The 23,329-nt window shown below is 52.8% G+C and overlaps 1 protein-coding gene across 7 annotated transcripts in view; it reads left to right on the top strand.

Moving 5' to 3' along the window:
• The window catches only part of NECTIN4 (nectin cell adhesion molecule 4), a 27,170-nt gene extending 3,841 nt beyond the window's left edge, over window positions 1–23,329 (top strand). Inside the window, exons 1-9 of one of the 7 annotated variants that reach the window (XM_017515054.2) lie at window positions 4,417–5,543; window positions 14,787–15,146; window positions 16,991–17,281; window positions 18,250–18,370; window positions 19,662–19,810; window positions 20,041–20,200; window positions 20,621–20,696; window positions 21,100–21,174; window positions 21,502–23,329. In XM_017515054.2, coding sequence (XP_017370543.1) covers window positions 5,465–5,543; window positions 14,787–15,146; window positions 16,991–17,281; window positions 18,250–18,370; window positions 19,662–19,810; window positions 20,041–20,200; window positions 20,621–20,696; window positions 21,100–21,174; window positions 21,502–21,726 — 1,536 coding nt within the window. In that variant the 5' untranslated portion in view covers window positions 4,417–5,464 and the 3' untranslated portion in view covers window positions 21,727–23,329. Of the gene's footprint in view, window positions 1–4,416; window positions 5,544–14,786; window positions 15,147–16,990; window positions 17,282–18,249; window positions 18,371–19,661; window positions 19,811–20,040; window positions 20,201–20,620; window positions 20,697–21,099; window positions 21,175–21,501 lie in introns of those variants that run through there. The other 6 variants (XM_017515055.2, XM_037733637.1, XM_037733636.1 and 3 more) reach the window with 6 other exon arrangements.

Raw genomic sequence — 23,329 nt, 5'->3', positions numbered from 1 at the left:
TGTGTGTGTGTGTGTGTGTGTGTGTGTGTGTGTGTCTCAATACAGACTATCCCTGACTTAATGATGGTTCAACTTACAATTTTTTTTTTTGAGATGGCGCGATCTGGGCTCATTGCAACATCTGCCTCCTGGGTTCAAGCAATTCTCCTGCCTCAACCTCCTGAGTAGCTGGGACTGCAGGCATGTGTCACCATGCCCAGCTAATTTTTTGTATTTTTGGTAGAGACAGGGTTTCATCATGTTGGCCAGGATGGCCTCTATCTCTTGACCTTGTGATCCATCCGCCTCGGCCTCCCAAAGTTGAATTTGATATTTCCTAGGGCTAGCGACTGGTATATTAAATGCATTTTCAACTTATATGTTCAATTTGCAATGGGCTTTTCAGGACATAACCCCATCATAAGAGTCAAGGAGCATTTGTGTATTTTTCTGTCTCTAAGTTGCCATTTTTCTCACTGTGCCTTGAGATCTGTCTCTCACCATTTCTACTTTTGTGTTTTTCTCTCTGGGTTACTGCCCTTTTTTTCCTGCTGAACAGAGCCAGCCATCTGTCTTTCCTGCAAGGAGCTTTAGAACTTTCCAGAAGTGGCCAGACTTCTTCCCTTTGGCAGCTTTCTAGAACTGTAGCACCAGTTTAGGGCCCCTGGGCAGTCATAATGTCTTGATTTTTGATGAGGACCTGAGTGAGCTTCAATACATAGTGCCTCAGGAAGTAGGATTTCCCCAGAGAAGACCTCAGTGGGGTCTTAGTGTCAAAGATGTTTGTCCCTTAACCCATACTCTGGTCCTAGATTTTGTGGTAGTGTGTTCATGGGAACTTGGGAAGTTTGTGGAGTGAGAGCAAGGAGGAGGGGCTCTGCACACAACTGGACCTACTGAGAAACAGGACCTGAACATGCCTTGCATTCAGCTGCCTCCTCCCCTGGATGGCACACTCCAGCTTTAGGGCCCTCCCGGAACAAGCACATTCCGCCCCCTGCACGCCAAAAGTTGTTAGGCAATCAGGAAATGTGGTTATCATTAAAGGATGGGGCTGGTATCGGGGAATCAGTGGGTCTACAGGATAGGCAAAGAACAACATAGCACACGGCAAGGTTTCGATGTAATTGCCTAGAAAACAGGAGGCCACCATCCTGATATTGGGCGTAGTGAAGCTCCATCGGGAGGGGAGCAAAGGTGTTTTCTAGGGGAGGAAAAGCTGCTGGAGCCCCTGTGTCCCATATGGGGCTGTGCTCACACCTCCATGGATGGAGGGGGGTGATCCTAGGGAGGAGCAGGAGGAGTGACTGTGAAGCCTCAGTCCTGGGGGGTGGGATCAAGTCCCGTATTGGGAGTCTTTCACCGCATCATCAGCTCCTAAACACCTTTCTGTACAAACTGCAGAAAGTTTGCAATGAGCAGATCAGGAATAGCTTATCTCAGAGACACAGTTGTACAGAAATGGATCACAGATATTTTATCCACACTCATGCTTCCAACTTGTTCCACTCTATTTATTTTTCACCCTCCTCTCTCCCCAAGCACAAGGGACTCTCCCCCCGCCTCTGACTCTTCCTGACCTGGGACCTCACTGCAGACAGAACAGGATATTACTCACCAAGGAGCTCTCTCATCTACTTCTACCCCCAACGCATCCTCTTGCACCTCACCCTCCCTCCCACCCCTTCCCACCGAGGCCCACTCCCTCTCTCCCCCACTCACTCAATCTGACCCTCACTCTCACTCTTCTTCTCCCCCACCCCACCCCGCCCATCTTGTCCCTCCCTGACTCACCTCAAGTCCCATTGACACAAACAAAAATTTCAGCACAACCTACTCCAACCGGTTTGGCTGAGGCGTGCAGCCTGTCATGGGGACAGAGACAGGTATAATCGGATGCTTGGATGCCTGCAGTTCATGAAGAACATCCGCTGCTGTGCACACAGAGACAGTCCCACATGTGTGCATAGCATGTGCGTGTACAGAGATACATAGGGAACACATGCTGGTGGTATGTAGCATGTTCTAGTTGTTTCTGTGTCTGTCTCTCCTGACTGAGGGCTGCTTGAGGGCAGGGACTATGTGTTGTGTGTCTGGGTCTCCTCCCTTGAGCCTGACACATAGTGGTACTCACTTAATGCCTGTTGAAGGAACCATGGGTGCAGGTGTGCACACAGCAGTGCCACTCAGACAAACACACACGATAAAGACACTATCGTGGCTTGAATTGTCCTCATTCTCAGGGCCCAGCATATGGGTGGGAGGAGGATAGGAGTGAGGCATGTGGGGAATGGGAATCCAACATGGAAGAGAGAACCGAACCAGGTTACCAAGCATTGGTCTTGAAAATCTTCCTCATCCAATATTTACTTCCAGCCCCCATCCTGGAATAAGCCTTCCCCAGCCTTCATCCTAGGAGAGGGTAGGAAAGACGTAAGTTTGAGGGCATATTCTCCTGAGCATGGCCCTTGTGAGACATACAGGGCTGAGGGAAGGAGGAGTCAGAGGGACTTGAGATAGAAACCCGTGAGAGGAGAGAGAGATCCCTACCTCTGTCAAAGGCCTGCAGAGGGCTGCCAGACTCCAGTGTTCCTCTCAGGCCCTGTGGTGCCCTTAGCCTACATCACAGCTGCCTCTGGTGTTTACTGGGACCCACACATACCCATGAAAAAATGAGTATGGCCATACCCTAAGACCACCTCTGGACAGTTGTGCCTCCTTTCTGTGCTCCATATGGCTAGAGCTCAGGGTAAGTGATGGAGGGGCCCAGCCAGGGGTTCACAGACATCCTGACTGGTAGCACTTTCACAGGGGTGTACTGTGAATGGAAAGGCTGAAGGAGATTGGATCCCCATCTTGTGATCTAACTGCTTTCCCACCATGCCTCAGTTTCTCCTGTGGCTTCCTCTACCTGGAGGGGTGAATCCGTGGGAAGGAAAGCAGCTCCTCCGAAAGCATGCACTAGGATCCAAGGTGTGATAATTATAATTATAACACAGGATGCTCCCCCTCCCATTCCCGCTGGCCCTACTCCACCTCTGCCACCGTGGATCTCAAAGCAGCATCTGGGTGGGGCTGTTCCCTTGGCACAGGTGGGGACTTGAACAGGGTAAGGGGTTAGAGGTGGAGAGAAACTGGGGAGTTCTGGCATCCAGCCTGGCCTTTAAGTGCCTCTGACCTGCAGGAAATAGCCCCTGAAGAAGAGGTCACTGCCATGGTCATTGCTGAGAGTTGGGATCTAAAGCCAGAGTTGGGGTCACAGTCCAGCGACAGGAATAAAGTCCAGGTCACAACCGTAATTCATGGCCAGTCAGGATCTCTGCTTTACTGATCCTACTTCACCACCTTTTCCATCTGGACCGCTCGTTTATTCAGAAATTCAGGCCTTCACCAAAATCTCTTCAGTTCCCAGGCAATGCTGTGGCCTGTCCTAGCATGGAAGACGGAGACAAGATTACAATACAAGCCCAACTTTCAAGGTGTTCACAGGCTACAACTCTTGTCCTGTCCCACAATTTAATGCATTTACGGAATCCCTGGCACACAGCAGGCCTCAATCAGTGTTTTTTTGACTTGAAGCTTACAATTTAGTTAAGGAGATAAGATGTGCACAAATTATGAGCACGTAAGCTATAATAAAAGGACTAGCAAAGGCTGAGGAAGAATAGAAGAAAGATTACTTTGGGTGGGAGGAGCAGAGAAGGCTTCACGAAGATGTGGCATTTGGGGTTGGCTTTGAAAGATGAATAAGAGTCTAACAGGTCGAGTCGGTGTGGTGGTGGTAGAAAATCCGCATGGAACGACCCTTCCTTATGGCTCCTTTATTCCTCCTTTCTGCCTCCTCCAGATGGAAGGGTCCTACTGTAAAACTTTAATCTATATTTTTTTCTTCTCCCACGTCTATCGCTATATTTACCTGGTTCTTTTTTGTAGTCCTAGTCTGCAAGTGATCTTGCCCCTCCTCTTCACTAAATTTTCAGTGGCCTGAGAATATGCCCTCTTCCTCTGGCTATCCCAGGGAGGCCAGTAAGGTTTGGTGTAACTTGGCAGTCACATCTGATGCATTCGGAATGGAAACACATGGATGAAAGTACTTATAGGAATACAGGTCCAGAGTGCTTGAAATTAAGATTGTCTTTGCAAAGGACAGACATATGGTCTTGTCCAATCACCTTGGAGTAAAATGGGTAAAATGACCATGGAGGCTGGGCACGGTGGCTCACGTTATAATCCCAGCACTTTGGGAGGCCGAGGTGGGTGGGTTATGAGGTCAGGAGTTCGAGACCAGCCTGGCCAACATGGTGAAACCCCATCTCTACTAAAGATACAAAAAATGAGCCGGGCGTGGTGGTGGGCGCCTGTAATTTCAGCTACGAGGCTAAGGCAGGAAAATCGCTTGAACCAGGGATTTGGAGAGCTGAGATCGCGCCACTGGACTCCAGCCTGGTGACAGAACGAGACTACATCTAAAAAAAAAAAAGACCATGGAGACGTGGAGCGCAACCCTTCTCCTCAGGTTGTGCTGCTGCGCTTTTGGGACTCCTGGCCAGGTAACAAGTGTGGAAGCTGAGAGAGGGCCCTGATAGGGAAGCCAGGAACCTGTAGGGCTAATTCCTTGGCTTCTCCTATGTGGAGCTGGGGTTAGATAAGTTACATAAGCTCTTTCTCAGGGGTCTTTGAACTACTTCCCTACCTCAGCGATAGAGGTGTCTAAGCAAACCATGAGACTCCTCTGGCAAGGCCCTCCGCACTCTGGGCCTCGGCCATCTCATCTGAAGAATGAAGTATATAGGCGAGCACCGACAGACTCCTCCTCGGTTCTGGCCTTCTCTGATTCTGTGGCTCCAAAGCTGAGACCCTCCAGGAGATCCAGGAACTTGTCAAGGCCCCCAGGAGGTAGCAAGGCTAGCTGGGGTGTGGGACGCTTGGGTTCCTTTCTACCCACAAGGGCCCTGCCCCCGTTCATCCTGGCCTGGCCTGGTGCCCTGGGCCTCCCTTCGCCCCCACCCTTGCCTCTCCCTTCATAACCCCTTCCACATACTTACAGGTAAAGCCTGGAGCTGAGGATGGGACCCCACCGCCCCCACCCAGGTCCTTCCCTCCTTCCCTCCCTCCCTGGCGCCCATTAGCTAGCGCAGGCCGTGGGAGTGGTGACTGCTGAGTCTCCGTGCCAGGCCCAGCCCCCAGAGACGCACCTGTTCTGACCTGCTGAGCAGGTTCCCAGGTTTCTGCCGTCGTTGTTGGCCACGGCGTGGGAAGCAGCTCTGGGGGAGCTCGGAGCTCCCGATCACGGCTTCTTGGGGGTAGCTACGGCTGGGTGGGTAGAACGGGGCTGGGGCCGGGTCCCCTAGTGGAGACCCAAGTGAGGGAGGCAAGAACTCTGCGGCTTCCTGCCTTCTGGGTTAATTCCTTATTCAAGTCCGCAGCGGCTCCCAGGGAGATCTCGGTGGAACTTCAGAAACACTGAGCAGTCTGCCTTTCAACCATGCCCCTGTCCCTGGGAGCCGAGATTTGGGGGCCTGAGGCTGGGCTGCTGCTGCTGCTGCTGCTGGCATCGTTTACAGGTAAGACTTGCCTGAACCATCAGGACACTTGCTTCTGGGCCCAGCCCGGCACTGACACACACGCACGCACACAAACACACATTCTCCTTCCTTTGACTCAACTCAGAGCCCGTCCCTCTCCCAGCGCCAGCTTCCAGCAGTGCCCCCAGAAAAGCCAATAGAGTCCTTCCCCTTCATGTTTCCTCCCAGCCCCGAGGCCAGGTCACTCTGTTTGGGATCCCTGACACCTCTGCCTTGCTTAGGCCTGAGCTGTCTTGGGGAATAGATGTGGTGACCCAGTGCAGGTGGGCAGGGAGATGGGACTTGTGAGGATCCTGTTTACCCCAGGGTTTCCGGAGGTGCCTTGGCCTACCCCCTGGGCTCTGGAACAACTGCCTGGAACTAGGGCTGACTCAGGGCTCAGCTGGTCTCTGCAGTCATCAGGGTGCAGGAAGCCTGATGCCCAGAGAGTGGATGGGGGATTTCTATTTCCTTCTCTTCTCTCCATGATGTTCTAGAGCACCAGGGCTGGGGCACCTGCTGGGGACTATGGGAGAGCTGAGAACGTCTGTCACTCTGGCCCCTCCCTTTCTCTAGGCACAGTATTAGGTGCCAGGGTGGTGATGAGGGGGTTTAGATGGGTGGGGGTCTAAGGTGGGAAACCTTCTGGCTAGGGTGTGGTTCCCTTTTGTTCATCTCCTGTTCCCCCATTGTCTAACTAGATGCCTTGTATTACCCCTCACCTCCCGCCTGTCTAATGTATATAGAGCAAATATGAATTCTCAGAATGTATAATCTTTAGAGTGGAGGAGAGCGTGTGTGCATGTGTGTGCACAGTGAGACCTCAGTGGGATTCCATAGGCTGTTCCTAAGGTAATGAGTAACAGAGAAATCTTTCTCCTTCAAAAGTTGGGGCCTGATCTGAACAGCACAGTTTGATTCTCAGCCCCAGGAGCAGTAGCGAGGGAGCCTCAGTTGCCCAGCAAGATCTAGCGGTGATTTCCCTACCTCTGTCTCCAGCCGAAGCTCTCAGGAGGGTAATAAGGCCTAGATATGTGGGTTGGTGAAGGTATGGGCTGCTCCCATTCTGCTTTTTTTCTCTCTCTTTTTTTTTTTTGAGATGGAGTCTGACTCTGTCGCTCAGGCTGGAGTGCAGTGGCATGATCTCAGCTCACTGCCACCTCCACCTCCCGGGTTCAAGCGATTCTCCTGCCTCAGCCTCCTGAGTAGCTGGGATTACAGGCTTATGCCACCACGCCCAGCTAATTTTTGTATTCTTTTTAGTAGAGATGGGGTTTCACCATGTTGACCACAATGGTCTTGAACTCCTGACCTCATGATCTGCCCGCCTTGGCCTGCCAAAGTGCTGGGATTACAGGCATGAGCCACCGCTCCCAGCCCCACTCTGATTTTATAATAGGTCATGGGCCCAGCCTCCAGTCACAGGATACTGAGCTCTACCCCTGCCATCCCCTCACAGTCCCCTACCACCTGTGTTTTAATTCCCATCTTCCAGATAACCCTTCTCACTTAAAAGGCAAAAAGGTGGGGGCCTAGTTGCTGCAGTCTGGGAACCCAGCAGTCACTTTCCTGTGGGATTTACCCACACCTAAAGAGAGGAGTCATGCCATCTCAGGACTTGGAAGAGATCAAAGAGATCACCACTTCAACTCTCATTTTACAGATGAAAAGACGGAGAGAAATAGGCAAGTGAGATCTGCAAGATTACTCAGTGTTAGAAGTAGACACATGCGCACATGAACACAAACATCTCTTTCCTGTGACTCTGAACTGAGAGCCAATCTATCTCTCCCACCCCCAGCTTCCAGTAGTGTCTCCAGAAGAACCAGTAGCCCTTCCCCTTCATGTTCCCTCCCAGTCCCCAGGCCAGGTCACTATGTCTGGGATCCCTGATTACCTCTGCTCTGTGTTTAGAGCATAACCAGGGTTACTGACTTGGTCTTCTGACTCAGAGTTCATTGAAGAATAGTACATTTGAGTGCACACTGGGTACAGCCTGGATACTAGATGCTGGAGATGCAATGGTGAATGCATCACATGATCCTTGCCTTCCTTTTCCATGATGGAAAAACTGTTCTTACTAAGAGGAGCTGAGGGAAGGGGAAAGGAGACCCACTTCTAGTTAGACCTCATGCAATGCCCGACAGTAAGGAAGGAAGGTTGGCCCCAGCTTGCCCCACGAGGGTGGTACCTGGTAGGAGGCCACTCTGCTGCTGCCGCAGCTGTCATCTGCACAGAAATGAGGTGGCTTTGGAGGCTGGAGACTTCCAGCCTGAGGATCAGATGGTCCCACCTCCACCACCACCACCATTCTGGCTCTTCTGTGGGTGGACATCTCCTTAAGGGCTCCCAGGAACCTGGAATGTTTCATGTCTCTGAGGAATCCTTGGACTGGGAAGTCAGGAGTCTTGGGTCCAGATCCCGTTTCTGCTATTAATCTGTTTGGTTACCTTGGGCAGCTACGAAACCAGACTTCAGTAGACCAAGACAATCTCTACTGGCCTTCCAGCTCTGTAATACGATGACTCTCTGATTGTCCAGCCCTGGCTGAAGCAGGGTGCTGGGGTGTTGGAAGAGCCACTGGCTCTGGCTGTGGAGATAGAAGTGGGGAAAGGTTCTGGTCCTGTCTCTCAGAGGGTACCAGAGTACCTTTCCCCAGGATACCGCCTTCCTGGCCCTACTGCAAATTCACCCCCCACCCAAATCCTGGGCCAAATCCTGGGCCCTAGGAGCTCTGAGCCCCAGGGCCCTGCCCCACCCCGACAGGGAAAGGAGCCCAGGCTTGGGAGGCGCCTCAGCACCACAGCCCTTTGTCTCCTTAAAGGGATGAGTTTCCGGGTGAGGTCTCCTCCCTTCTCCCTCCCCCATCTCTTGCCCTGGGGCTGAGGGACCCAAATCCACAAGATGCCCCTCCCCCATTAGGATTCTAGTCCCCAGCTCTTTGTCTGGGTTCAGGAACCCTGCAGGACCAGAGGGCGAGTGGTGCTCTGAATTCTGAGGTCTGCCTTCTAGGGGTTAGGATCAGCTTTCTCTCTGAGGTTAGTTTCCTAGAAAAGGAGGGGCCCATCCTTGCTACTCCTGTTTACAAAGGGGGGCAGGCCCTTTCCTGTAGGACCTACCCAAACCTGGGGAAGCCAGCAAGGGAGGTGGTGAGAATGGGGAGAATCCCAGGGAAGCCCTGTGACCCCAGTGACTTTGTTCCCACCCTAGTGTTTAAGGAGGATGGGCCAAGGAGGCCCCAGCTAGAGGTGGTGGTGAGGAGCCTAGAGTTCATGATTCCATCAGGCAGACCAGAGCCTCAGGATCCAGGGCTCCTCTAGGCAAAGTGAACGGGGGATTAGCTACTTTGGGGCACAAACCCAGTGAGGAGAGGATGATTGGATGTTCTAGCCTCTAAAAATTTGCCTTTGCTCTGACTAAAACTAGGCAGAGAGAAGGGATGGCGGTGATGTGAAGTGGTCACACCACTGCACTCCAGCCTGGGTGACAGAGTGAGACTCTGTGTCAAAAAAAAAAAAAAGAGGAGGTGAAGTTCAGAACTGAGGAGGCATCGGCCATGCCTCCTGGAGGAGGGCTGTGGAGAAGGCAGCTGGGGTCATTCTTTCACTAGAACAGGTAGCCTGTGGCCTCAAGAGCTTTTCTCATCATTTTCTGGCCGCCCCCACCCCCTTCCCTCTAAATTTAGTGTTTCCTGAGAGCTGGAGTTGAGGCTGTGACTTGGGAGGGGCAGACCTGGCTGCAGTGGGTGGAGAGGTGGTATGGAGCAGGGGCTAGGATCCCAGGAGTTTGGGAGAAGCTGAATGCTGGGTCTCCCACCCACAGTGTGGCTGTTGTGGTGACTCAGCCGGGCTCAGACTCTGGCTCCTGGGGGTTTAGGGGACTTATCTGTGCTGGGAGCTGTGTCTGGGCCAGAGCTGGGGCTGCCTCAAGGCCTGTCCTCCCCATTGTTCTCATCTCCCTTTGTGATTGTGTGGCCCCCCTCCCCAGACACTAATCTGTGGGTGGGCATTTTGCCCAGGCTGGGAAGCTCTCACTAAGCTGGGGGGCTTAGGACAATGGGGGGTAAGTGAGGGAGGTGGATGAAGGCAGAGAGGGAATCTTCTGGTTTCTAAAGTTCTTTAGCACTCCAAGGCCAAGGTCATGGGGGAAAGAGTGGATGGAAAAGGGTTTGCTGGGTTGTACCTGTCACCTGTCCTGGATGGGGAGCTTCTGTGCGTCCCTCCCAGGTCCCTTCTCAACCCAAACTCACCCAGACTCCAGCTCTCGGGTAGAGGCTGTTGCTGTGGGGTAAGGGGAGGCAGGAGTTAACAAAGGAGCCTGAGACCCTAGACAGCTTGGACCCCTCCCCCTAGCCCGAGGCAGGATTCCCCTCACTCCCCCCAAAACCACACCAGACAACCCTTACCCAGGCCTGCAGCCAAAGCTGGTTTTTCTGGTGGTGGCAGCAGCAGAGTCCTGACAGAGATTCCCAGGGAGAGGCCTCCTTGGGGGGCCAGAGCTGCTGAGGGCCCAGGGGAGTGGCTGGGAGTAGTGGTGAGAAGGGTGGGAGTCCTTTTATTAGGAACCTGAGGAGCAAGGGCAGAGAGAGCACTTGTTTTGTTCTGCAGGGGAGCCCTTAATGGCAAGTTCCCATCACCTGGAGGGACAGTGACCTCATCTCTGGGTACTTCCACCTTGAGCCTGAGATGAATCTTTCCTCAAGTCTTGGGGTGAGGTGGGGAGGGATGCTGGGGGTGACATTCCAGGCATGCAGAGGTGAAGGCTCAGAGCCACATGCCACTGACCAAGGGCAGCTGAGACAGAGACATATATGGAAGCCAAGATAAACTGACAGCAAAATATTTACTATGTGTGCAAAGTTCCGCAAGACAAGAATGCGCTGCGTGCATACAGAGGGTGTGACATGCACATGGAATGGTGTGTGCACACACGTTCTCACATACTCATACATAGCTCTTCCCTCTGGACACAGACAAGTAAGTATGGATATGTCCCTAAGAGAAGACATGAACACGTATATGTGCCAAACACCCACCAGTTTATGCAAGGAGACAGCTTCACATGGGTGTGAACCAGCACTAAGACTGACCAGGCCCTCAGCCACAAATCCCCATACACAAAAAACTCATACTTACTCCCTTCCTCCTCGTCACAGACCCACTTCTGGGACCCCTACATTTACCCTTGTAAGTACTAGCAGGGGATACTGATGGAGAAAGGCCCCTCATAAAGAAAAGATACTTTCTTAAAGATGCTCTTGATGGCTGGGTATTGGCAAGTGCCAGCCTCAGTCTCCCCTCCTGAGATCGGAGGCCAGGCTCACACAGAAAGGAAAGTTGGGACCCAGGGACAGGGTGCGGAACAGCCAGCCAGCCCAAACCAGGAATGGAGGGCCTGTCTGGGAGCGGGCGGGGTACACAAAGGGCTGAGCTCCAAAGAGGCCCGTGGGGGCCTGGCCGGGGTGGGGGAGGCCAAGGGCAGGGATCCCGTCTGGCCAGTTGGGCCTGTTCTCTCCCTTGCGCAAGGTGGTGGTGGCTGTGGCTAGGCTTGCTGCTGTGCTGCAGCTTCTGAGTCACCAAGGCTCCTGACCAGCGTCCTGGTGCTCCAGGGAGGTGGGGTGGGAGGGTCAGAGGGAGGAGTGCCCAACCAGCCAGAGTCCACCAGCCTCAGCAAACAATTTGCAACAGAAGGGTCCGTGGGCTTGGCCTGGCCTGGCCACCACATGCCCTCAAGGTGACCTCACCAGGCAGGCAATGTGTCTCCTTTGGTTTGATGACATCATCATGCTGACGCCAGGCTGACACTGGGTGGAGGAGAGGAGGAGGTAGTCCTGGCCTGCCCTGGCCTGGAAGCCTGGACTCCTGGGTCTGCTTAGCCAAGGACAGGGATTCTAGGGCCCAAATTCTGTTTTCTCTCCTCTCATACCCTAGGGTGGCAGAGGGCTAAGCAACTGGAGGAGGGTGTTGCCTCAGGCTGAGATGCTCCTTCTAAATAGTGGATTTAGAACAATGAGGATCTGTGGGAGAGATCCAGAAGAGAATTTCCTGTTTTACTGGGTTCCTCATCTGTAAAGTTTCAGTTTGTCCCCTAGGGGTGGGATCGTGGACTCACAGGTGAGAACATGGAGGATTGAGATTCAGGCATGCGCTGGATACCTAGCGCCTGCTGTGCCCCAAGAAGGTATTTTCCAAGGGAAATATAGGTGATTAGTAATGGGGAGGGAGCAGAAGGTTGACTAGTATAGGAATAGGGATGGAAAATATGCCATCTGACATTGTCTCAGAAACGGTCTTTAGAAGGGTTTGAGTGTCCCAATGGGGCAGGTCTTGGGATCCCTGTGACCTGCACAGACATTGAAGCAGAAGATGTGTTGTGCTGGAGATCCCCTACCCAGGCCCACTTGCAGCCCTTCCTGGCAGCCCTGTTCTCTCCAGCGCAGGAGAAGCCTGGGAGGGGTGCGGGTGGTTAGCTGGACTCCCAGGCTGGGCTGGGTGGGACCAACATCAGCTTAGGCAGGTCAGGGCCCTGGTATCTGGCCCTGCAGGTCTGTCCTGTCCCATCTGGGCCCTCCCAGCACCCAATAGCATCCTTCTTCGCTGTCCTTCTGGCAGCAGGGCCACAGAACCCCTCCTGTGCTCTATGCGCTGCCTCACTAAAACCCTCTGATCCATGCCAGTGGGGCTTCATTTCCCCCTGCCTCCATGCCTGCCTCCTTCCATCCCTGTTTTTTTCCTCTGTCCAGTCTGGAGGTGCTCCCTTTGGCAGTGAAGCCAATTAGCCAGCCCAGCCTATCCTGCCTCCGCCCCGAGGTTACCATGTCAATGCGCTCCCTCCCTGCCCAGCCCAATGCTTGTTCCTCCTCCTTTTTTTTTTTTTTTTGTGGGATGGCATCTCACTTTGTTGCCCAAGCTGGAGTACAGTGGCATGATCTCAGCTCACTGCAACCTCCACCTCCTAGGTTCACCAATTCTCCTGCCTCAGCCTCCAGAGTAGCTGGAGCAACAGGTGCACGTCACCATGCCCGGCTAATTTTTGCATTTTTAGTAGACGTGGGGTTTCACCATGTTGACCAGGATGGTCTCAAACTCCTGACCTCAGGTGATCTGCCCACCTCAGCTTCCCAAAGTGCTGGGTTTAAAGGCGTGAGCCATTGTGCCCAACCTGTTCCTCCTCATTCTACACACTTTGCTTCTGTCTCTCTCATTTATTAATTCACTTGTTCATTCATTCAGTCGGTCAATAAATGTTGACAGAACCCACATACCACTGAGCACTAAGTCAGAAACAATGCTTTGTATGTGATGTGAGACCCAGAAAATAGAGATAAAGAGCCGCAACAGAAGTAAAAGCAGGGTGCTGGGGAGCACAGAGGAAGGGCACCTAATGCTGCCTTAGGTGGGGGTGGGAGGAGGGAGGACTCCTGCAGGAAATGATGTCTAAGCAAAGTCTTAAAGGATGAGTAGGAGCTGCCAGACATAGGGAGGAGGGCATTCCAGGCAGGGGGTAGCTGTGAGCAGAAGTGAGGAAAAACAAGGGGTGTGGTGTGCTGGGCAGAGGCAGGGACAGCACACTGTTGGGAGTTGCTGGGGCACACATTCCAAGGCAAGGAGCTCCTGCCATCCCAACCTGTCCCTCTGCTCTGCCCCCAGGCCCCAGGCCCCATATTTCACTTTTGATTCCATGACTCGAAATTTATTTCTTCCCAACAATGAACATCCTCAGGCACTGTCTCCCTCATAAGTTATTCATCCTAGAAATTGAGGAGCTGTCTTTGAGTCTTTCATCTCCTTCACCTCTCTTTCTGGTCAGTGACCAAATCCCTGTCAAATCTCCCCCTCAAAGCTGTCCCCTCCTCTCCACCCTAGCACTACTGGGCCCGGGCTGCAGCTGCAGCCTTCAGTGACTGCCCCTCACCACTTGCTCATGGCACTGCCTGGCTAAGGAGTCTTCAGTGACTCCCCATTTCCTCTTGACCAAATCTGAATTCCTTTGCTGGTGTGGAAGTTCCCAGGTGATTTGGCCCCACCCTGCCCCAGCCATATTTTCCACGCCTGCTCAACATACACACCCTGTCTTAGGTTGGGTCCTCTCCTCTTTGGTTCCTGAACAAGTCATCTTCTGCCTCTCCTTGGTGTTTGCTCATGGTGGTCCCTGACTTAGAATGCCTTTCTAGGTCTCTCTCCCTCCTGATCCTATCCAGCTCATGCATGGGGCCCTCCAAATGATTAGTCCCATTGTGATTGCCCCATCCCACAGCTGGCCTGTAACACACCCCTGACCACTATATCAGACAGACACACATGTTTCCATATGTGTCTCTATGTGTATCTTTTGCTCCTGAGCAGACCTCAAGTTACATGAGAGCAGGGACTGGATCCTTATTTGCAGATAAGGTTACATGATGGACATCTCTCATTCCAGAATTTCTGAAGGCGTCATTAATATGAAAAAAAAATTGCCCTTTGTACTAGCTCTTTGTCTCTTGTCCTCCGCTTTGGGCTTACCATTCTGACCCCGTAGCTGTGTGTCTGCCCTGACCTCATCTCTCTGGGCCCTTTCTGTTTTCAGTGGCTTGCTCATTCCTGCCTCTGAGCCTTGGTTCATGTCTTTCCTCCCACATGGAATACTTCCTGCACTATGGGAATCCAGGTCTCTCATCTTCAAGCCATGAAAACAATGTTCCAAAGGGCCTACTGGATAGACCCTTCCCATACTATGTCCCCATCCAGATATCAACAGTTTTGGATTCTTGCTGTGGCTCCCAGCCACACTTTCTGAAACTATCCACTTTTTCCTGGTTGGTAGGTTGAACCTCCTCTGAAAGTTTGTCCATGGCTTTCGCTGTTTCTTTGTGTATAAATTCCACTTCCCTGATGCCTGTGACCTCCCTGAGGGCAGAGGCTGGGTCTCCTGTCCTGTTACAGCCTTCCACCTTGCAATTGCTCAGGATCCAACAACCCTAGGCTGCAAGAGGGTGTGAGTCTTCCATAAATGGTCCGTATGGCCGTAGGCAAGCCACTTCCTCTCCCTGGGTCTCAGTTTCCTCATCTGTTAAATGGTGATAATAACACCTACCTCTTGGGAATGTTTTGTAGATTTAATAAGGTAATGAACTGAATGCGCTTTGCAAGCACAAAATGCTCCAGAAGTTCCGGCCGCCTTTCCTGTCATTATCATTATGACTCTGCTCCCCCAGCTCTGGCAGCACCCCTAATCGTGGCCGTTCCTGTCTGCCCCTTGCAGGCCGGTGCCCAGCGGGTGAGCTGGAGACTTCGGACGTGGTGACTGTGGTGCTGGGCCAGGACGCAAAACTGCCCTGTGTCTACCGAGGGGACTCCGGCGAGCAGGTGGGGCAAGTGGCGTGGGCTCGGGTGGACACAGGCGAAGGCGCCCAGGAGCTAGCGCTACTGCACTCCAAATACGGGCTTCATGTGAGCCCGGCTTACGAGGGCCGCGTGGAGCAGCCGCCGCCCCCACGCAACCCCCTGGACGGCTCGGTGCTCCTGCGCAACGCAGTGCAGGCGGACGAGGGCGAGTACGAGTGCCGGGTCAGCACCTTCCCCGCTGGCAGCTTCCAAGCGCGGCTGCGACTCCGAGTGCTGGGTAAGTGGGGCTCTCTGTGTGTGGTCTGGGCTGCTGTGTTGCAGAGGCTCCAGGACTCAAGGCTTGGGGTTTCGGAGGGGAAAAGCTGGAGTCAGGCGGAAGCAGAGATGGGAACTGCAGAGATGGATGGGGCAGAGGTAGAACAGGAATAAAAAGTAGTGTCCTCAGCCGGGCGCGGTGGCTTAAGCCTGTAATCCCAGCACTTTGGGAGGCCTAGGCGGGTGCATCACGAGGTCAGGAGTTCAAGACCAGCCTGGCCAACATGGTGAAACCCCGTCTCTACTAAAAATACAAAAATTAGCTGGGCATGGTGATGTGTGCCTGTAATCCCAGCCACTTGGGAAACTGAGGCAGGACAATTGCTTGAATTGGGACTCGGGAGGCGGAGGTTGCAGTGAGCAGAGATCGCACCACTGCCCTCCAGCCTGGGCTACAGAGCGAGACTCCGTCCCCCACCCCACCCCCGGCTCCCAAAAAAGTAGGGTCCTGTACGGGTGAGGGAGCTTCCTCCAGCCAGCTGTCCTCGCACCCTATCCAGAAATTCTCTCCAAGTAACCGCAAAAACTGGGGAAGAATCCATTTATTAGGAAGTTCTTTCTTCCGACGACTTGAAACTCCCTCTCTGTTACTTTTGCCCTGTGGCAATATGGCAATATGGCAATATGGCGCTGGCTGTCTTCACAACAACCTTTCCAAAGCAGAGGTTCTTTGTCATGCCCCGCCCAAATCTACTCTTCTCCAAGCTAAGCTTCCTGGTTGCTGCCACAGTTCCACCAAAGACAGTTTCCAAGCCTCCCTCGCCATTCTGGGCTCCAGGGGTTTTTCAATGTGGGTCCCGGATATAGACACAGGCCCAGCTATGGTTTTGGCCATAGGCCACCAGTGGGGCTAATACCTTCCTTGATATGGACCTTCAGTGAATGTGGTCTGAGATCACAACCACTTTTTAAACCACCACTTTGTATTGTGGGGACTTGTGGCCAACCCTGGACTTATGGTCAAGTTAAGTCTTTTCCATTCTGTGTTAATGTTTTGAAGAAAAAAATAAAGGTTTTTGGCTGGGTATGGTGGCTCATGCCCTGTAATCCCAGCACTTTGGGAGGCAGAGGTGGGCAGGTCACTTGTGGTCAGGAGTTCAAGACCAGCCTGGCCAACACAGTGAAACCTCATTTCTACTGAAAATACAAAAATTAGCCAGGCGTGGTGGCACGCACCTGTAATCCCAGCTACTCCAGAGTCTGAGGCAGGGGAATCGCTTGAACCCAGGAGGCGGAGGTTGCAATGAACCAAGATTTGCCGCTGCACTCCAGCCTGGGCAATAGACGGAGACTCAGTCTCAAATAAAAAAAAAAAAAAAAAAAAAAAAAAACAAGTATAAACTAGGCTTTATCACCTAATAGCTGATGACCTGAGACAAGTCACTTAGCTTCCTTGAGCTTTGGTTTCCTCATCTGGAAAATAGAGATAATAATACCAAACGCACTGTTTGTTGACAGAATTCGAGATAACATTTATAAAGTATTTAGCATAATAGTTGACACATAGTAAGTGCTTACTAGATGGTGGCTATTATATCATTATTACGTAGATGATATCTGGTTAGTTTTTAAATTACTTCATTATTTTTATTTTAAAAAATGACCCATGTTGATTGTAAAAAAATTCACACAGTGGAGAAGGATACAAAGTCACCTGAATTTCTACCACTCATCTGTGTCTCCATTAAATAAGAGAAGGAAAGGGGGCCTGAAAGTTTGCACTTGTGCAAAATTGAAACGGGATGAGCGGGGGCCTCCTGACAGGAGTTGTGCAGACCCGTGACTCCTGCCTTTCACCATCTGCAGTGCCTCCCCTGCCCTCACTGAATCCTGGTCCAGCACTAGAAGAGGGCCAGGGCCTGACGCTGGCAGCCTCCTGCACAGCTGAGGGCAGCCCAGCCCCCAGTGTGACCTGGGACACAGAGGTCAAAGGCACCACATCCAGCCGTTCCTTCAAGCACTCCCGCTCTGCCGCCATCACCTCAGAGTTCCACCTGGTGCCTAGCCGCAGCATGAATGGGCAGCCATTGACTTGTGTGGTGTCCCATCCTGGCCTGCTTCAGGACCAAAGGATCACCCACATCCTCCACGTGTCCTGTAAGTACTTGGATGCTTGGGTAGGGAGGCCCAAGGGGCTCTAAGTGGATTGGTGAGACACCGTAGGTCCCTGAGCCACACCAGGCTGGCCAGCCTCGGTCCTGGAGGCTACAGTGTGTGAGAGAGCACTAGTCCAAATGTGGAAGACCTGAAGCCCGATTCCAGATGATAGACCTCTCTGAGCTTCTGTGTCTTTATCTTTACAAAGGAGATTGCCCAGCTTCACTGGGTTGTTGGGAAAATCAGCCATAAACACGGAATTGAAAGCACTTTGTAAAATGTTGGTTTAGGGTTTGGAGACAGATAAACTTAGGCAAACCCTAGTTCTACTTCCCAGCTGTCATTCAGTCCTGTTAGGCTTCATTTTCTTCATCAGCAAAGTATAATTAATTATACTCATACCAACTTTAGAGGTTTTGATGGGAATTAGAAACTGAACACAGAGCAACTTGCACAGTGCTCAGCGCATTGAAGGCATTTGGTAAATGGTAGATATTGTTTTCTCAGTGTTCAATTTCAAGCCTCTGGAGGGGATAAGACTGTTTTCAGCATTTGGCTCAAAGTAGGTCCTCAACAAATGTTTGCTGAATAAATGAATGAACTAGTAGGATTGTTACACCTTTGAAGAATCAGGCAACATTTATTGAGCACCTGTTCTGTGACTAGCACTATGCTAGGCACCACAGGACATCCAGAACATGTGTGACGGATCACTGCCTTGAGGGACTTATGGTCTCACTGTGCAGGTAAACCAACATAGACTCTCTGAGCTTAGAGAGGGGAGGGAACAGTGTGGCCAGGAGCCATCAGCGGGGTGGGGTTGCGCTAGGTTTGGCAGCAGATGAGTAGGATGGAGAAGGACAAGGGGAGCCTATTTCAGGCAGGGTGGGGTGGGGGCAGGGCCCTTTGAGGTACCACATGATCAAAGGCATCATTCCCATTCTTTCCTCTCCCACCTCCCATTCCAGTCCTTGCTGAGGCCTCTGTGAGAGGCCTTGAAGACCAAAATCTGTGGCATGTTGGCAGAGAAGGAGCTATGCTCAAATGCCTGAGTGAAGGGCAGCCCCCTCCCTCATACAACTGGACAAGGTAAGGGCCCCAGCCCGGGGAAGGACTAACTGGAGACTACGTTCCTCCCCTCTCAGGGCCAGGATATACTCACTATGGGATGGGACAGTATATTCTGGGCCCCAAATAAATTGGGATATGTGTTCAGATCCCTTGCATTATTATACTCATTATATAAGAATGTGCATGGTCACCAAATATTATTGGCCTGCCCAGGGAATTTAAGATACATGGTCATTAATAGGGAATAAATGGATAAGCCCTTACATTTTTTGTCTTTCATTTTTATTTATTTATTTTTTTGAGACGGAGTCTTGCTGTGTCGCCCAGGCTGGAGTGCGGTGGTGCAATCTTGGCTCACTGCAACCTCCACTTCCTGGGTTCAAGAGATTCTCCGGCCTCAGCCTCCTGAGTAGCTGGGACTACAGGTGTGTGTAAGCACGCCCAGCTAATTTTTTGTATTTTTAGTAGAAACGGGTTTTCACCAAGTTGACGATGCTGGTCTCAAACTTCTGACCTCAGGTGATCCACCCGCCTCGGCCTCCCAAAGTGCTGGAATTATAAGTGTGAGCCACCATACCCAGCCTTGTCTAACTTTTAAACTGTGAAATATAACACGATATTTTGATATTAATATTTTATATATTTATGTGAGTGCGTAAAGTGCACAAGACAGCTGTGTCTTTTTGTAATTGTTGTTAAGCTGGCACTGCTGTAACCACCACAATATTGGCAGCACCTCGAAAACACCTACTACCTCCAGTTCCCTCAAGGCATCCTTGGCCTTCCTCCAAGGCCTGAAATAGCTAGAGAGTCAGGGAGAGGTTGGGTACACATGTGTGTCAGCCCATGACAGGCATGTTCTCATGTGAGCATATGAGTGATGCATGTGGCCCTGTGCCTGGGGCTATGCTCATGTGTCCTGCCATGCGATGTCATGGGTGTTGGAGCATGCAGTCACATTTTCCAATTACCTCTGCACCCAGCGATGAGTGGGGTGTCCTCCTGTGTGGACTTTATAACATGTGTACCTGGTACCCAGTGCTGGATGACGTGATGCCTGTGGAAGCATGTGGGATGGCACACGTGTGGATCTTCCCCGGGTGTGTGTGGGGGGTGCCCAGGTCAGGCTGGGCAGCAGGGAGAAGGGACCTCTGCCTAGACCTGCCTGGCGGAGGGAGGGGTACCGTGGGAACAGCTGGCGGCTCTGGGTGACGTCATGGGGGTGGAGGGTGGAGAGCTGTCTGGGCACGTTGGGTAGTGGTGGCTTCAGCCCTCCCAGCCAGCACCCTTCAGCTTCCCTGTTTTCCAGGCTGGATGGGCCTTTGCCCAGTGGGGTACGAGTGGATGGGGACACCTTGGGCTTTCCCCCACTGACCACTGAGCACAGTGGTACCTACGTCTGCCATGTCAGCAATGAGTTTTCCTCCAGGGATTCTCAGGTCACCGTGGATGTTCTTGGTAAGCACTGAGGCAGAAGAAACAAGGGACCTGGGCCAAGGGCTTGGTGGGGGCACCAGGAAGCAAGACAGACAGTGAACTGGGAAAGTGTTTATTCAGAGGGGGCTGGACTGTGTGTCTTTTGCAGAGAGTCAAACCGAGGTGTGGTTTGGGATGTTTTCAGGGGAGCTGTGAGGTCTGGGGTGGGTCGTGGCTGCAGGCGTCCACCTCAGACAGTGGCCTGTCTCCAGCAGACCCCCAGGAAGACTCTGGGCAGCAGGTGGACCTAGTGTCGGCCTCGGTGGTGGTAGTGGGTGTGATCGCCGCCCTCTTGTTCTGCCTTCTGGTGGTGGTGGTGGTCCTCATGTCCCGATACCATCGGCGCAAGGCCCAGCAGATGACCCAGAAATAGTGAGTACTGGCCACTCCTGGGCGGGGAGAACTAAGCTGAGAACAAAGAAGAAGATAGCAGGAGGTGGGGCAGGACCGAGGAGACTGGGTGGCCTCAAAACTGAGGCACTTCAGACTAGAGGTGGCAGGGTCTTTCTAGAGCCGAGGAGGAGCTCAGGGTCTGGAGCACAGATGGAGCTCTCAATCCTTCCATCCGAGTGCGGGTCAGATCCGTGTGCCCGGGTGTCACCAAGTGTGCACACGCACACAGCACACACATGCTCTCCAGCCGCACTGCCACCTGCAGCCACACACTCACACATGCAGGGCTGGCACAGTACCCACACCATCCAGGCCTGTGTCACTGGGCTCGGCCAGGCGAGGCTCCCCTTGGGAGGCTGCCACTACCCTCAGCTCCTGACAAGGCTGTGTCTTTCCCAGTGAGGAGGAGCTGACCCTGACCAGGGAGAACTCCATTCGGAGGCTGCATTCCCATCACACAGATCCCAGGAGCCAGGTGAGCGCCAGGGTTGGGTGCATGTGTGCAGGGTGTGGTTGTACTGGGGTCTGCTTGTGCCTGGGCCCCTCTGCAGACCAGGAGCACAGCTCTCTGCTGAGTCAGCCGCTGACTTGCAGCTGGGGCTGGCTGGGGTAGAGGTGAGAGGGTGGAGCTGCTTTGGGTCTGCTAGGACCGCTCTGGAAGGCCCCCTTCAGCACTGGCCTGGGGACTTCTCTGGGAAGCCACCATCAGTGCTGCTTCCAGGGTGGGTTTGGGGTGGCAGTGGGAAAATGGGGATGTTTGTTTCCAGGAGAGAATGGACCTGTTGGGTTGGGGGCAGGCGAGTAGGGAGGAGGCTGGTGGAGGACAAGAGGGGAAGAGGCTGAGCTCTGTTCTAACTCCCCATGTCTGGGCCCTGCAGCCGGAGGAGAGTGTAGGGCTGAGAGCCGAGGGCCACCCTGATAGTCTCAAGGACAACAGTAGCTGCTCTGTGATGGTGAGGCCCCCGGCCCCACCGGTGTCCCCACCACTCTCCTTAGGCCCCTGTCCTGGTCCCAGATATGGTGCGTCAGCAGCCCCCTCACCATCCCTCTCGCCGTAGCCCTGGCTCACGCAGCCCCGCACCGCACCTCTGCTCTCCCGTCTCCCCCTCCCCATGCCTAACACTCGTTCCTGGTCCCCCATCTCTGAGCCCCTATGCTTCTGAGGCAACCATTCCCCCTGCTTATGCCTGGCCTCTGATCCCACCGTGACCCAGCCATGCCCCTCCACGTCCAGCCGCCCTGCCTTGGTTCCTGACTTGCCCTCTGCCCTTGGCCTCCAGAGTGAAGAGCCCGAGGGCCGCAGTTACTCCACGCTGACCACAGTGAGGGAGATCGAAACACAGACTGAACTGCTGTCTCCTGGCTCCGGGCGGGCCGAGGAGGAGGAAGATCAGGATGAAGGCATCAAACAGGCCATGAACCATTTTGTTCAGGAGAATGGGACCCTACGGGCCAAGCCCACGGGCAATGGCATCTACATCAACGGGCGGGGACACCTGGTCTGACCCAGGCCTGCCTCCCTTCCCTAGGCCTGGCTCCTTCTGTTGACATGGGAGACTTTAGCTCATCTTGGGGGCCTCCTTAAACACCCCCATTTCTTGTGGAACAGGCTCCCCATCCCACCGACTGTTCGACCTTTACCTCCAACCCTTCTGTTCATCGGGAGGTCTCCACCGATTGAATCTCTCCCACCAGGCGTGCAGGTCACTGTGTGTGTGCGCGTGCCTGTGTGAGTGTTCACTGACTGTGTGTGGGGGGCGACTGTGTCCGTGGTGTGTGCTGTGCTGTCAGATCACAGTCAAGTGAATTGTGGTGTTTGTGCCACAGGGTTTGAGTGGCTGTGTGGGGAACACTATCAGGGTTTGGCGTGTATGTTGTGTGGCTGTATGCGACCTCTGCCTGAAAAAGCAGGTGTTTTTTTCAGACCCCAGAGCAGTATTAATGATGCAGAGGTTGGAGGCGAGAGGTGGAGACTGTGGGTCAGACCCAGGTGTGCGGGCAGAGCTGGAGCTGGAATCTGCCTCCAGTGTGAGGGAGCCTGGCTCCCCACTTGGGAGCGCTGGGGGCAAGTGTGAAGCAGCCAGTCCCGGGGTCAGCCAGAGGCTTGAACTGTTATGGAAGAAGCCCTCTGCCCTCTGGTGGCCTCTGGGCCTGCTGCATGTACATATTTTCTGTAAATAAACCTGCACTGGGAGCTTCTTGCAGGAATACTGCTCCGAATTGTTTTTAATTTTTTCTTTTTTTTTTCTTGCCCTTTCCAATAGTTGTATTTTTTATTTATTTTTATTTTTATTTTTTAGAGATGGGGGGGGTCTCACTATGTTGCTCAGGCTGGCCTTGAACTCCTGGGCTCAAGCAATCCTCGCCTCAGCCTCCCTAATAGCTGGGACTTTAGGTGTACACCACTGTGCCTGCTTTGAATCCTTTAATAAGAGAAATAAAATTATCCAATGTTTACTACTGGGATTGCTTAAAGTGAGCCCCCCTGCCCTGGGGGGTTAATTCCTGTGATTGTGAAAGGGGCTCCTTCCAAGGCATCCCCTTGGGGGGGCGCCTGAGAGCCGGTGGAGTCTGGCATTAGGGATGTGAGCCTCGTGAGGCTAAAGTTGGTAAGGTAAAGTTGCATCCATAGTTGTTTGTGATACCCTGGGGAGTTGCTTGAACTTGGTGACAAGGCTCCTGTTCAATGGTGGTGTGGGAGAGAGACAGCAGTGATTATAGACCGAGGGAGTAGTTCAGCTGAGGTGAAAGAGGTGATGGGGCAGAGAATGTCGCCTTTCACTCTGGGTTTCTGGATCACTAATTCAAGGCTCTTCTGGATGTTTCTCTGGGTGTGGGGTGGAGTTCTACGCGGTTTATTTTTAGCTGGCCTACCCAGATACACTCAGCAGAATACCTAGATTCAGTACCCAAACCCTTCTTAGTCTGAAATCTGCTGGATTTCTGGCCTAAAGGAGAGGCTCCCATCCTTTGTTCCCCAGCCAGCCTACGACTCTGAATGTGGAGACTGAAGATCTAAGATCCTAATATGTACATTTTGTGTAAATATGTGCATATTTGTACATAAACAATATTCTGTTTTTAAATAAACAGACAAAACTTGTTCTG

This window comes from Cebus imitator, unplaced genomic scaffold, assembly GCF_001604975.1.
Source record: "Cebus imitator isolate Cc_AM_T3 unplaced genomic scaffold, Cebus_imitator-1.0 Scaffold541, whole genome shotgun sequence".
Classification (NCBI taxonomy): domain Eukaryota; kingdom Metazoa; phylum Chordata; class Mammalia; order Primates; family Cebidae; genus Cebus; species Cebus imitator.
This window is presented reverse-complemented; position numbering and strand designations above follow the sequence as displayed.